Source organism: Astatotilapia calliptera, chromosome 3 (genome assembly GCF_964374335.1).
Source record: "Astatotilapia calliptera chromosome 3, fAstCal68.1, whole genome shotgun sequence".
In the NCBI taxonomy this organism is placed as follows: Eukaryota; Metazoa; Chordata; class Actinopteri; order Cichliformes; family Cichlidae; genus Astatotilapia; species Astatotilapia calliptera.
The window spans coordinates 6,012,803-6,028,902 of record NC_137424.1 but is presented as its reverse complement, the minus strand read 5'-3'; the positions used below and the strand labels follow the sequence as shown (position 1 = coordinate 6,028,902).

General features: G+C 40.4%; 2 protein-coding genes across 3 annotated transcripts in view; one reads left to right on the top strand and one right to left on the bottom strand.

Annotated features, from left to right (window-relative positions):
- Positions 1–16,100, bottom strand: part of LOC113011576 (protein NLRC3-like) — a 471,371-nt gene that overhangs the window by 136,704 nt on the left and 318,567 nt on the right. The window lies entirely within an intron of this gene.
- Positions 516–9,797, top strand: LOC145424210 (uncharacterized). Of its 2 annotated transcripts, none has more exons than XM_080297320.1 (4): positions 516–1,047; positions 3,230–3,335; positions 6,960–8,228; positions 8,554–9,797. In XM_080297320.1, the coding sequence occupies exons 2-4, from the start codon at positions 3,318–3,320 to the stop codon at positions 9,238–9,240; spliced, it is 1,974 nt and encodes a 657-aa protein (XP_080153446.1). In that variant the 5' UTR covers positions 516–1,047; positions 3,230–3,317; the 3' UTR covers positions 9,241–9,797. The 2 variants fall into 2 exon arrangements, with proteins under 2 accessions (XP_080153446.1, XP_080153444.1); XM_080297318.1 differs by having other exon boundaries at positions 2,662–3,335.

The window sequence follows — 16,100 nt, the reverse complement described above, 5'->3', positions numbered from 1 at the left end:
TGTTAGGGGATCCTTTGCAGTTGTGACTGTTGCTTCTGTTTTTGTCCTTTGGTTCCTGGGAGCCTTTTACATTTCCATCAGCAACAAATATCTGAACAGGCTTTATTGTAGGAAATACAGGAGTAAATAGTTGTCATTATTTATTAGATGTTGTTAAAGATGATCAGATGCTTGTTTAGTTTAATGCTGTGGCTTCAGTCAGCATCACTGTGCTGTATAGTTTTATTTTTCTGATCCTTCTGTTAAAGTTGCTGAATAAAAGCTGGTTGGTCTGCACCTCACCTCTGCCTCGAGCCTCCTTCTTTAAAGCAGCAGAGGCTCTTCATTCAGGTATCACAGCTCGAGTTGTTCTGCAGGAGACCCAGAGTACTGTCCTTGGTCCATAATGACATTAACTTTGATTCATGTCAACACGAAGCCTGAACGTCTGTGATGAACACACTATCAGCATCACTGACATATTTCATCATTTAAAAACACTTCCTGTCTCTGTGGTGGTTACAGTGACATCATGCAGTTTGTGCTTTGACCTCCAGAGGGCGACAAATCAGCACAGACAGAGAGCTCCATTCAAACTTTGCTGCCATCAGGAATAATTCTTCAAATATAATCATCAGTGTTTGAGCAGTTATGATATCAGGGACAATCTAGACATGTGTGACAATACTGAACATGTCACATGACACACCTCAAACATCATGTGATCCACTCTCAGTCTGCACTTTCAGTCATGACTTCATGAATTTATGATCAGTTTACTCCTGAAATATTCAAATGCTGCAGGGTGAAGAACAACAAAGTGCTGACACATGTTTGTGTTTCAAACAAGAAAACCAGCAGAAATAAATCATCTTTGGACAACATGACAGAGATTAGTGAGTTTCCAACTTGCACTTGAATGCAGCACAGACAGATTCTGATGTTCGTGGTTGTAAACGTGTCCTCAAACGCCGCTCTGACTCTTTCCTTCCTGCTCAAAGTTCCTCTTTTCTGAACTTGGTGTTTGTGCCTGACGCTGATCGTCTCCGTGTGGAGCTCCGTGTGAAGGTAACGTTAGCAGTGTGTAATGTTTCCTGGCTAACATCAGCTGTGTGTAGCTCAGTTCCAGCACAAATCTGCCGCTCCATAGTTCACGGTAACGGACTCATGAGGTCGACCGTTAAACGCTCTCCCGCCATTTTGTCTGTGTGCGCGGATGTGTACGTTTTTGTTACCACTGTCATCTCATCAATAGCCTATTTGTAAAAGATCTCTGTTCATAGTTTAGTTGGATTTTAAAACTCTGTAGTTGGACAGTTTTATTTTGGACTGATGCTAAAATTCTTGCTGATTGTTTCTGTCGAGGTTTTGTACTTGACATCCCCCATTTTGGATGTGATAAGCTGTAGAGAGTGCGTCCAAAAAGAGAAACCAGAAAGAGAACCTGTTTTATTAATAACCTCTTGCAAATAGAAGAATATGAAAAAAACAACAACAAATAGGATAAAACCTTTAAATTACTTGAATTTTTAAAATCACCATCATCTGTTAACACAAATTTGATCATTTCAAATTTTTGTTTTCATTTTCTCTTCCCAGTTACTTCTTTCTCATTCTCTTCATTCTCCTTGTCACCTTACGTCTCACTCCTTAACTGAAGTTATAGTTCTAACATAAGAAGTCCCACCAACGTCCTTTATTTAATCTCTGTGTTGTCACAGTTATTATCATCAGATCAGACATGAGACCCAGACAACAACATAAGTTTACAAGCTAACATCATGTCAGCTAACATTAGACGATAGCATCATAAACTTTAAATTACTTTGCCTCTGATCAACAGTTTGATTACATTCTCACATCACAGGTTTATTTGCTAAGTGTGAGTCCGCCCACATTAGATCCACTTTTCAGCAGGTGGAATAATTTGTAGTATATAGGTAATACATCAACAATGCTGCTGTGGCTAAGTTAAGAATATTTATAATGTCATTTCCAAAACTTGCATATGATCTGCAATTTGTAGCAGATCTACTGACTGTCACAGAGCAGCTGGAGCAGTCTCGAATGCAGGTCAGTCCACTGCTGCCCCCTGTGGCCAAGTGCCATAGCTACTGCTGGATGAACTCGTGACACATCTGCACCTGTTTCTATGAACACATTGAGTCTGAGTGGCTGCACTTACACTGGTGCATTCAAACATATTGAAAGATGGCAGCAATGTGGATTGTCAAGACTCAAACCAACCGTTGAGCAAAGACAGCAGGATCACTTGTTTCTGTTTGTTATACAGCCAGATTTACTCGTGACACACATGTGCAGCTGCTTTATCACCTATTCTGAATTTGTTTCAAGCACAATACATTTGTTACACATGTTGGGATATTGTGTTTGTTTTAAATGTTATATACCTGTGTGGTATGTGACTTGTGTTGCCATGACGCCAGGTCTCTCTTGGAAATGAGATTTTTAATCTCAATGAGATTTTTTTTTACCTGGATAAATAAAGGACTAATTTGTAACTTTCAGTGTTTTCTGGTCTTCCAAAGGAAAAAAAACCTTCAACTACATGACATGCAGTTGTGTATTTGTTTTCACCTTATCATACACTTGAAGTTTTACAAATCACCACTTCTTTAGTTAATATCATTTCAGTCTCAGACAATCTCGTTTCTCTTACAGAGGTTGAATGCACCTTCTGCGGATGGCGGTACCACACAGTGTGCGTGGACTTCCCCTGCACAGAAGGCAACTACAAATGCTGTGAATGCTAAATAAACAGAAACAAATGATCCCTGTTGTCTTTGCTTGATGATTGGTTTGAGTCTTGACAATCCACATTGCTGGCGTTGCATCTTTCAATGCCAGCAATGGCAGGTATCAGTGCTCAAACCTTTTCAGAATCAGAATCAGAAACTTTATTGTCATTGTCATGAGAACAACGAAATTAAGAATGGTCCCCGATCATTGCATCATCCCTAGCAATATCAAAATATAAATAAAACAATAAAATTCAATAAATAAAATAGATAGAATACTTAAAATACTAATAAACATTCACATACATTCCCACACACATGCTTCAGACCGTGCATAGATTAACACAAGAGTGGCGTGATGTGTTTGTTTCCAACAAGTTGCCCACCTCGGGAAACAAAAATGTGTTCTTTTACTTGTCAGATGAACATATGAGACACTTTGACTCTTCAGTGCAGTGTGGAGCCTAACAAAGATCTGTTTTGTGTCCCAGCTGATCAGCAGGAGGAGGAGAGTCTGACGGAGCAGCAGAGGAACATTTTCAGCTACTTGGACTCAGCTCAGCCACTACAGAGGAAACAATGAGCTCAACACAGAAGGTGACAGACAGAGCAGGACCATATGACCAAAGATATTTATCACCATATACATTTGAACATTTGCCATAACGATGTAGCTGACGATAGAATTGACACCAGACAAAGTACTTTACAGCTGCACAACTTTATTAAAAACCCATCAATGTATTTTCACTGAAACAAGCAGCTGTTGTTTATGTGCATTAAAGTTCTATAAAAATGTAACAGTGCAAATGCAAATTCCTCGCTGACAGTTTAACCAAAAGGCGTTTCCAGTGGAAACTGGCCGACACATCCTGAGCATAACCATGTATAATATCCACTAAACTTCAGAAGAGGTTATACAGTCGTGGCCAAAAGGTTTGAGAATTGCATAAATATTGGAACCTGGAGAAGTTGCTGCTTAAGTTTTTATAATAGCATTTTGCCTGCACTCCAGAATGTTATGAGGAGTGATCAGATGAACTGCATCGTCCTTCTTTGCCATGAAAACGAACTTAATCCCCAAAAAGCCTTACCACTGCATTTCATTGCTGTCATCAAAGGACCTGCTGAGACCATTTCAGTGATCGTCTTCTTAACTCAGGTGAGAATGTTGGCGAGCACGAGGCTGGAGATCATCATGGCTGTATCCCGATTCAGGTTCTGCAGCTTCAAAGTCCTCAAGGGCCGCGTACTCAAAGACCGCTAAGGCCGAAGTGCGAGGCTCGTAGGCTCGTGAAATGGGACGTCTAGCCTCCGTCGCGCTGCCCAGGTTGCCTAGCAACCATGATACTAACAGCTGGAAACGTTTCATACAGCTTTGTTTGACAGAAATGAAGGAGAACATATTTAGTTCATTTGTTTCTACATGAGCTCTGTGTGATTTGATGAGTATCTGAGGCTGAGACCACAGGACTGTGAAACATGATTGTTGGGCTTCATTTCTGTGCTGAACAGTCGTTTAAGATTAGCTGTAAATAACAATTAGCTGATGTTGTTCATGAGACTAAAGTCATCTCACTGTGGTAATGTAAATATAATATGGCCAATATTATAGTTATTATATTAATCACTTCACTCACAGACAAGTATCTGTGACAGTGTGTATACAGATGTATCATATATAAGAGACAAATATTGTTCATTTAATATGTTGGTACTAAATGTGGCTCAATGCTTACATATATGTGTAAAAAGCAAATGTAGGAGCTGTGATAACTGTGTCTGATAGAATGAAGAGTAGACTGATAGATGAAATATTCCTTTATTGGGTGAGAAAATCAGACCATGTCATAACTGCTGTAAGTCACACAGAATAGATATCAGAACCTTAAACAGGCTGACTTCTGCTAAATGGGTCAAACTGGGCAGAAGGTCTACAAACACATAACATCCTTATAGAATATGATGTAACACTATAGATCAACTTAGCTCAGAATATATAAAGCATATAAACAGTTACAGCAATATGATGCAACAAACACAGCAGCTACTGATCCAAAATACTCAAAGCTTCATAGAACTGAAACCAACATTTATTTTTAGCTCCATCCTGCTGCTGATACAGACTTTAGGTTTCTGAACATTAAACTTGTTGCTGCCTTTCATAGTGTGTAACTTGAAGGCCCTGAGTACTCTGAGTACTTTCTCCCACACTGGAAACACTGGGATGATCACATTATTTGAACATTACCTAATAAGACTGATTCAGCACAGACAGTTATGTTAAACTTTCCTAGCAGTCCTTCACAAACAGGGAACAGTCTGTCTATTCTCTCCATCTGTCAGCTGCTGCTGGCTCTTCCTCCTCCTCTTCCTCACACACTGCTGAGTTTGTCCTGGTGGATCATCAGGGCTGCAAAGCCTCACAGATGATGTGCAGCAGTGGCTCCCTCAGTCTGTCCTCACTCTGGACACTTGCAGTCGTCACACATGGAAATCAAATGTGTGATAAGCTGCAGGATTCAAACACAAGTGTAACTTATAAACACATGTTCATACTTTTATTCCACAATCAGAGAGAAAGAAACAGAGAGAGAGTGCAGGACAGACAGACAGGTGACAGTCTCAGGTGTACACACTGCTACACAACAGCAGCAGAGAAGCAGGATTTAGTGTTTGTGTTATTACGAGTGTAAACAAGAAGAGTTCCAGATGGTGCAGTGGACACATGTGTGACTGCTGTGATTAAAGCATCTTTCTTTCAGCTTAACGAGTGAACCGTCAGCTCGTTCAAACACACGTTAAAGTGCGTTTGGCTCGACACCACCGAACAGAGGCAGCAATATAACACAGCTCACATTAACAGTGCAGTGGATCCTGCTTGTGCCGTGATGTTCAGGACTGCAAACCGAGCAGCATCACTGACTTTCAGCTTGTTGTGTTTGTGGATATATGACTGACTTTAATTATCCACAAAATCATCACATTCTCTGTCAGATTAAGGTCGACTATTGAACGGCGTATATTTTAAAGGCTTTAAAACCAAGTTAACGCTGAAAGTACAAACATCACTAATGTCACATAACTCTGCCGACAAGGCATAGCTATGGCTATGAAATGCTCTTTGTGTATCACTTCTTCATTATGAAAGATGTCATTAATGCACTAGTAATGTCTCATCTGGAGTATTGTTCAATCATTTGGTCAGCAGCTAATAAGACAGATCTTAACAGACTTCAGTTAGTCCAGAATAAGGCGTCCAGATGTGTGAAGATGTTCATACTATACTAATATTGATAAAATGCATAATAACCTTTCTTGGCTTCCTGTACAGGCTAAAATATTCTATGGCTTACTTGTAGTTCTAAAGAAAGCAATTCTGTTAAACACACCACATTTATTCTGCTCAGCTGCAGTATCCAGATGAAATACATCATCATATTACACAGTTTTCAACAAGCTGCAATTTAGTAAATGCTCGAGTTAAAAGTAACGTTTTGTAAAACTGTTACATTTAGAGCAACTTTTAAGTGGAATAAGTTGCCTTAAAAAATTAGAGAATTATTCAAAACTTCAATGAACACTTAAAAGCCGATTTACAGAGCTTTTAGTTGTTGTAAATATTGTAAGACATGATTTGTTTTTGAAATTTGTGTAATGTGCCTCAATGTTATTGATATTATTATTATTATTATTGATTGCTTATATTTGAACAATTGTGAAACCTCACTGTGGATGTAAGAGTGAAATTATGTGGATATCTTGAATCCACTTTATTGTGTAATATTTTATGTGAGTATTTGACGGAAGACGAGCAACATCTGTTGTGGAAGCTAACGGGGTTCCTTTAGAATAAACAAACATAGGATTTATTATCACTGAATAATTCTGTATAAATCTATACAAATTATAGAAATATGTAATAGGAAACAACAAAATAATCTAAATTATAAAAGTGTGTGTGTGTGTGTGTGTGTGTGTGTGTGTGTGTGTGTGTGTGTGTGCATGATTTTAGTGTTTGAACAGTCATGAATTATCTTTAACAGCAGGTTGGATGTAATGTGTTAGAACTACCAGCAGGTGGGGATAAGAGACCTTTAAGGTGTTTGGTGCCACGCTCCACCTTCAGGTTTAAAACTAGTGTTAATGGAGTTTGAAGGTTGAGTTTGTTCCACGACTGCATTTCACTCACTGCCTCTGTTTGTATCTCTGTCACTGCAGGACCAACATGGAGCCAGAAGTCAGCGCTCTCAGGAGGCCGACAAACCTCACAGAAGAAAGGGAGAGAAAAAACACACCTGTGATGAGTGTGGGAAGGGTTTTACCGTGAGGGCTTCACTAAAACAGCATCAGGTCATCCACACTGGAGAGAGACCGTTCAGCTGTGACTTGTGTGGAAAGTCTTTTTCCTTCAAGGGTTCCCTAAAAACACACCAACTCATCCACAGTGGAGTTAAAGCGTACAGCTGTGATCAGTGTGGCAGAGCTTTTACTCACAGTAGCAACTTACAGAGTCATCTAGTTACCCACTCTGGAATTAAGGCATACAGCTGTGACGAGTGTGGGATGGAGTTTACTCTGAAGGCTTCACTAAAACATCATCAGGTCATCCACACTGGAGAGAGACCGTTCAGCTGTGACTTGTGTGGAAAGTCTTTTTCCTTCAAGGGTTCCCTAAAAACACACCAACTCATCCACAGTGGAGTTAAAGCGTACAGCTGTGGTCAGTGTGGCAGAGCTTTTACTCACAGTAGCCACTTACAGAGTCATCTAGTTACCCACTCTGGAATTAAGGCATACAGCTGTGATCAGTGTGGCAGAGCTTTTACTCGCAGTAGCAGCTTACAGAAGCATCTAGTTACCCACTCTGGAATTAAGGCATACAGCTGTGACGAGTGTGGGAAGGGTTTTACTGAGAAGGCTTCACTAAAACAGCATCAGGTCATCCACACTGGAGAGAGACCGTTCAGCTGTGACTTGTGTGGAAAGTCTTTTTCCTTCAAGCGTTCCCTAAAACAACACCAACTCATCCACAGTGGAGTTAAAGCGTACAGCTGTGATCAGTGTGGCAGAGCTTTTACTCACAGTAGCAGCTTACAGAGTCATCTAGTTACCCACTCTGGAATTAAGGCATACAGCTGTGATCAGTGTGGCAGAGCTTTTACTCACAGTAGCCACTTACAGAGTCATCTAGTTACCCACTCTGGAATTAAGGCATACAGCTGTGACATCTGTGGAAAAACTTTCAGCCGGAGAGGGAACCGAAATACACACCTACGCATTCACACCAGACATGATGTGTACTGCTGTGAACAGTGTGGCAAATACTTTACAACAGACGCACAGTTACAACGACACATGTTTACCCACACTGAGGAGAGACCTTATCAATGTGACCTGTGTGAGAAGACTTTCAAATCTCCACATGACCTGAGACGACACCAACAGATCCACACCAGAAAGAGACTCTACAAGTGCAGCTACTGTGAGGTATGTATTTATATTGTTATCTTGTCATTTTAGCCTGACTGTTTGGAACAACTCTGCTCATTAAACTGTGTTAGCATGTTAGCAATTCTACTGCATGGAAAAGCAGCTCTGAGTGATTATTCAGATTTTCCTTTCAGTTATGATTTTAGTATTACTGTAGTATTATGGTGGTAGTATTGTAGTTATTGCAGCCCAGTAAACTGAGTGTGTTAACTGAAACAGTCAAATGTAGTTGGACGTCTGCAGAGATGCTCTTTATTTCAGGCGACGTTCAGGATACAAATGTTGAAGGACTGACTTACACTGTCTTTGTGTCTTTGTTTAGAAGCAGAGCGACACAGATGGATCCAGTTCTCAACCCTGTCATCACTGTGGTGGTGGGAAAGACTTTCATTGTGACCTCTGTGGAAAAACTTTCAGTCGGCAAAAGACCCTAAAAGTACATCAACGTAGACACACTGGAGACAAACGGAAATACTGCAAAGAATGTGGGAGAAGCTTCACCACACCAAGTGATTTAAAACAACATGAACTGATTCACAGTGGGGTTAAAAAGCACCTCTGTGATCAGTGTGGGTCATCCTTCACCACTGCAGGTCAGCTTAAAACACACAAAGGAGTCCACACAGGAGAGAAACCACACAAGTGCAGACACTGTGAGAGAAGCTTCTCACAGTCAGGTAATCGTAACAGGCATGAACGTACACACATGGAAGGAAACTACAGCTGTGACCAGTGTGACAAGAGCTTCAGGAATCTCAGATCATACTCTGCACACAAACGATCCCACGTTACTAATAAACTGTTTCACTGTTACCAATGTGCCCAAACATTCACCTCATTGTCTGCTCTGTGCAAACATCAGCGCGATCACTCAGGGCTGAAATCACTCCCATCACTGGATCACAGTGAATCTGAAGACACAGAAAGATCCTCTGGTTTCTGTGTCAGACTCAAAAAGCTTGAGATCAGGCTCCACAGAGTTCAGATAGAATCTCCTGTAAAAATCTGATGAGGCAGCTGTGAATCAAACTCTTCCCCTAGTTCCATTTTAAGCTTTCAAAACTGTCCTACTGTAGTGTTCACGTCAAGTGGTTAGCTTTCTTTTCATCAGTTGGTTGAAAACTGTTTCCTATTATAAAGTTTTTGTTTTAATGTATTTTGATCAGTTTGACCAGTTTTTAAATGACCATGAACACTGAGCGTATTGTATCTGTACAGCATGTTTTTCTATTAGACAGATTTGTAACAGAGGCCTTGCTCTCAGTAAGTTTGAAATCCTTTTCTGATTTATTTTGTAATCTCTGATCTTTGTGTATCCTGCTCAGTTTGCATGCTGCCTGTAGGAGTTTCTGTCTTTGTATTTGAAGAGAATTCATTGAATATACTCAGCTGCTTCCCTTTGGTGCCTCACACATCACTGAAGTTTTTCAGTGTCCAGTTATTTGTTTTTAATAGCTGTTTGAATTCTCTGTATGTTTGACCCTGTAGACTGTTTAATGGACTGCTCGTCTTCCTGTTTGTAACCACTGCCTGTTTAGGACTAAAGATTTGGATTTTTGACTTTAACACAGCCTCTGCGTGTCGTCCCTTTGTGTCCTCGTCCTCTGTGAATGTGTCACAGATGTTTCCATGATAATAACACAGCTTTCCCACAGTGGCTTGCAGCAGCATTTATTCACAGCACATTTGAGAAAGGTTCAGATTAACTCGATGAGTTTATATTCAGAATGATTCTGACAGTGGGCCACTGTGAATTGTGATCTTTCATCAGGTCAATGTTTAAGTTCAGTATTTCAAAGCAGGAGCTATGAACAGTCATCATGTTGGCATTAGAATTATTATTATTAATCATTATTAATAATGTCGTTACTCATGTATAACTTTGATTAGTATACATGAATTTTATCAATAGTCAAAATAATGAATAATTCATGTATAACTTTTATTGTGTTTTGTATATTAATTATATTTAAATAGAGATGTTGACCCTGTCTCTACAGTAGCATCAGTGTAACATACATTATTGGTCCAAGCTGTCATAAATGGGGAGCCTGATCCTTTATTATGAAAACATGACGAGTATTTTTCTTGTCAGTTGGGAAGAAGTTGGTCTTTTTTTCCTTCTTTTTGCTCAGTTTGTCTTTTCTTTGATAATTGAAACTCTGATCAAACCTACTCATGTTCACAGCATGTAAAAGCAGCTGACAGTCCGTGGCATTGTTGTTTGTAGAGGTGCAGTGTAGTGGGAGCATAAATCAAAAGAAAACAGTAACATTTATGTAATAAAACATCTGAATGAAAATGAACAGGCCCTTTATGAACTTCAAAGGGATCTGAAAACAACACTTTTTAAAAGAGTATCTTGGGGTGTAGGTGGTCAAAATAGAAAACTGAGCTGAGACTCTAAGTTCAATCCATCCATTGGTTTTTACTTAGGAGGAAGAAATGTCAGGCTGGTGCAGGCTGGTTAGGTGCATGTGGTTATCTTTACCTAAATGAGTTCACTTTGTGGCTGCCAGGTTGGGCAGAAGTACCTGTCCCCTGTTAGGCTTAGCAAGGTTCTCCAGGAGTTTCTCCATGGGTAGAGCTTCTAGCTCCTCCAGCACATCTGTGGCCGTGCAGGCTGCCACTTTCTTGGTTGCTCTTTTTACCCCACTGGTGGATGAGCTGCAATGGTCTCCATTTGTCCCATATGTGTTTACTTCTTCTTTTGCATATTAAACACATTATTCTGTTTCTATGTATTTGCTATGATTTGCTATTTGTTAAGTAACATTGCTTCACTCACTATGCCGGGTTTGTGTGTGGAAGCATTCAGTTGCTGGCAAATCAAACATTCTGCAAATGAAGCTGAATACTCAGTTACATGTTTCTTTACATTTTATTATGTTACAGATTAAGTCATTTGTTCTTACTTTGTTTGTCTTTTCAGTCTTCATGAGGGTCAGGTGTGGGGAAACGCCCGCCCGGCATTTCCTCATTTTAAAGTCCTGCTGATGTCACACATGACATCAGCAGGTCAAACCAAGTGGAGGGGTTTGTTTGTCCATAGAGATGCTTCCTTTTGTTTGTTTTAAGGTTTAAATGGATTTGTTGAATGTGTTTCTTTTCATCAATACTGCCATTTAGTTGTGTAAATGTGCATGTTAGAAGTGTGAAGAGGTTTTGTGTTTAGAAATTGTTAGCAGAGCTGCCCTGTGCAGCATTTATGGCATAATACTTTTAAGGGAGAATAAAAAGTCGACACATACATCTCATTCCTGACGGAGGACTCTACCACAACCCCTCTCCAGTCCATTCACAGAGTCATTGCATGATAAGACATGGATAGGATATGGGCGGGGCCTTTTACCGTCATTTTATTAAGGCACAAAGTACAAACACCTGTGGACACATAATCCAACACCCCCACTTGTACACAGGTTGGGGGGAAAAACAATCCTCCAAAAAAAACATCTTATATTCCAAACACGAATCCAGAGAATTTGTCTAACTTAGACTTTGAGACTGGTTTCGTCATCATATCTGCTACCATTGACTCAGTTGGACAGTAATCAATGAGCACTTTCCTTTCATGTACAGCTGACCTTATAAAATGATATTTCACATCAATGTGTTTACGTCTTTGTCTGTTCACTGGATTCTTTGACAAAGCGATTGTTCCCTGATTGTCCTCCAAAATCATAGGTATTTCATACTCAAACTCATCAAGATCTTGAATCAAATAAGTCAAATACATACATTCCTGAATTGTTGCTGCTAATGCCATGTATTCGGCTTCACAAGTTGATAATGCTGTAGTTGTCTGCTTTTTGGTTTTCCATGATGGTAAATGGCCTGCATTTGTATAGCGCTTTTCTAGTCCATAGGACCCCAAAGCGCTTTACACTACATTCAGTCATTCACCCATTCACACACACATTCACACACTGGCGATAGCAAGCTACATTGTAGCCACAGCTGCCCTGGGGCGCACTGACAGAGGCGAGGCTGCCGGACACAGGCGCCACCGGGCCCTCTGACCACCACCAGTAGGCAAACACGGGGTTAGTATCTTGCCCAAGGATATTTGGCATGCAGCCAGGGTGCAGCCTGGGATCGAACCACCGACCTTCTGATTAGTGACTGACCTGCTCTGCCACCTGAGCTACAGCCACCCCTGATATCAAAGGACCATTTTCATTTAGGCTTACACAATAACCTGTCATACTGCATCTATCAGAAACATCGGATGCCCAATCTGCATCACTGTATGCTTGTAGACCCAGTTTTCCACTTGAACATTTCCTAAAACACAGTTCTCTCCCTCGACTACCTTTTAAATACCTCAAAACATGTTTCACTGCTGTCCAATCATCAACAGTTGGCGCATTGAAATGTTGTGACAGTTTGCTGACAACATAGCTTAAATCAGGTCGCGTACAATGGCTCAGATAGATAAGACATCCTACCGCTTCACGATATCTCCTCACATCTGGTAATGTCTCGAATTTATCAGAATGAGTCCATTTCTGTTCACAGGGTGTTAACCGTGGCTTACAGTTTTGCATGTTAAATCTCTTTAAAATGTTCTCAATATATACTTTCTGTGACATTGTGACACATTCTTTTTCTTGAAGAAAATCTATTCCTAGAAAATGGTTAAGCTTCCCCAGATCTTTCATTTGGAATTTAGAAGAGAGCATTTCTTTCACGCCTGAAAGCACATTTTCATTGTTAGCTGCAATGAGTAAATCATCCACCCACACTATGATGATTACTTTTTCACTTTCAGTTTCTTTTGAATACACACAATGATCAGCAATATTTTGTCTAAATCCACAATTGCTTAAATAGTCATGTAAGGTTTGATTCCAGTTACGACCCGATTGCTTCAGCCCATAAAGTGATTTCTTTAGTCTGTACACCAGTTTATTAGTCTCACTTGATTCTATCTCAAAACCTTCTGGTTGTTGTATATATATTTCTTCATTTATTGGTGCATGTAAATAGGCGGTTTTTACATCCATCTGGTGAACCAACATATCATCCTGAACCACTTTCTGCATCAAAACTCTCACACTCGATAAATTAGCAGTCGGTGAAAAAGTCTCCTCATAATCAACTCCTTTCGTTTGACTAAAACCTTTAGCCACAAATCGAGCTTTATATCTGTCTGATCCGTCTGAGTTCTTTTTAACGGCATAAACCCATTTACCCCCCACTGCTTTCTTTCCCTCTGGTAAGGTGGTTAAAGTAAATGTGTCATTCTCCTTAAGGGATTGAATTTCTTCATTCATCGCTCTTTCCCATTCTTTTGACTTGCTTGACACAATAGCTTCGCTAAATGATGTGGGTATTTCACACAACAATCTGTAGCAATAATCAACACTGGTTTGCATCTGTTCATTTTCACACTCTATCACATCCGTGATATAATCACTCAAATAATCAGGTCTCTTTCTGATTCTGGATGGATAACGTGTAGCTCCAGCATCTACTTTATCATCAGTTTTAACCTCAGACTCAGTTTGACTGCTTTCACTACCATCCTGAACATCCTCATCCTTCGTCTGTTTGGACCCACCATCTTTTCTGGATTCATAAACCTCATCTTCACACATCTGATCACTCTGTGTTTGTTGATCCATTGTCACGGGATTTAGTATTTTTATCAATCTGTGCTTTTCAACTTTCCCGGTTTTTGGGAAATAGATCAAATATGCTGGACTGTTTTTGTCATATCCCAAGAAAACACCTTTGTCGCATCTTGGATCCAGTTTTCCCCTATTTTGTTTATAAGCATAGCACAATGATCCGAATTTCTTCATTCTAGAAAGATCAGGTCTTTTTCCAGTTAACATCTTATACACTGTCTGACCTGTGCGTTTATTAAAACACCGGTTCCGAATCACTCCCGCGGTTTGTACTGCATATGGCCATAAAGACTTTGGCAATTCGCTCTCAACTAACATGCATCTCGCCATGTCAAAAAGTGTACGCCAGTTCCTCTCTGCTGTTCCATTTTGATGAGGCGAATATGGCGCCGAAGTTTCCTGCCTAATGCCGTGTCTACTTAACAAATCTCTGAACTGTCTACTTGTAAATTCAGTTCCATTATCAGAACGAATGCACTTGATTTTCCCATACGATGCCACCTCTGCAATAAATCTTTCAGTTGCCTGAGTTGTATCACTTTTGTGTTTCAGATTATATACAAATGTTGCACCTGAATAATCATCAACAAACGACAAAACATACTTAAACCCTTCTTTAGAGTTTGGCGTAATCGGACCAGCTAAATCCGTATGTACCAACTCTAATGCTGTCCTGGCCTTTTCATCGGGTTCTCGGTTCCTAGTTTGGATAAACTTCCCTTGTATACAGGCTTCACATTGCATATTTTTGTTGATTTTACCCTTAATGTCCATTCCATCGACGACATTTTGCAAATTTTGAACATCCTCATAATTACAGTGTCCTAGAATTTCATGCCATGTTTGCATATCAAAACATCCATTACATTTCTCTTCAAACTCTTGCACAGTATTTATAAAGAACAGTCTCTCGTGTTCACATATAGGGAATTTTGTTCCATCAACATGTTTAAGAAAACTGTCCCCGTGTTTGAAAACCACAGTGGCTCCGTTACTAGTAGCTGCTTTTACTGACAAAATGTCCTGTGGAAATGATGGAATGTAGAGTGCTTGTTTCAATGTTACCTTGTGACTGCGTCCTTTACTGTCAATCATACTTATCTCAGCATCTCCTCGCCGCTTTGCAGCTCCTCTGCTCCGCCTTCCGTCAGCCAACTCTACACAATGAGCCTCGGGTCAAAATGTGTCATCAAAAACTCTCGAGCTTCGTAAAGATATGTGACGTCGCTCCCGTATCCACCAGTAGCTGATTGTTCAGCATCTCCCGGCCGCCGTCCGGGACCCTCTGGGGTTCGGAGCCCGTCCTGAATGCGTATTCCTTCTCCACAACCCCTCTCGCTTCATCCCGTCTTAGCTTCCTTCTACAGGTCGCATCTTTGTGTGTACTACTCCGGCAAAAACTGCACCATACTCTGGATCGGCACGTTCTTGCAGTGTGTCCCTTTAGTCCACATTTAAAACACACAATCTCATTATTCTTTGATCTTCGGTCGTCTGCTCGCCATGAAGTAGAATCCTGGTCTAATTGCACTTTTGTCCTCATTACGTTGTCATCTGTTACAGCCGCACGCATTCTCTCGGTTTCTTCATAACTTCTGAGTTTTACTTTAAACTCTGAAAATGTGATTTTTGCTTCGCTCTGTGTAACGTGCACAATCAGGGGTTTAAATGTCTCTGGTAGTCCTTTCATTATCATTGCGATCAGAAGTCCATCAGTTAATTGCTCACCCGCATTTTTTAACGCTGTGATAATTGCTTCTGCTCGGATAATATAGTCCGTCACACTTTCATTCCTTTCATTTGTGAGAGAAGTAAGTTCGGTGTACAGACTTATAATCCGTGGCTTGCCCACTCCTGCATAATGACCTCTCAAAATTCTTAGAGCTTTCCGTCCGTCATCAACTGCATCTCTCATAACTAACGATAAACTTTTGTCATCTAGAAAGTGTATCAACTCTGCATATGCTTCTGCATTTTTGTCATCATCTTCACCTTCGGCTTCTTCATCACCCTCAGCCTTCAAGATGACATCTTTCAAACCTTGTAGTCTGAGATGACCAAGGAACTTTGTTTCCCATATCTCATATTTCCTTTCATCTCCATCAAACTGCAAACAGGAATATCGACTACCCGACTCTGCCGTGCGTCTGCTCATGATGCTCAAAATCGCTTACTCACTCAATCGTGCCAAACTTTTAACACCTGCCGGTATCTTGCGGTTTCAGGAAACGCT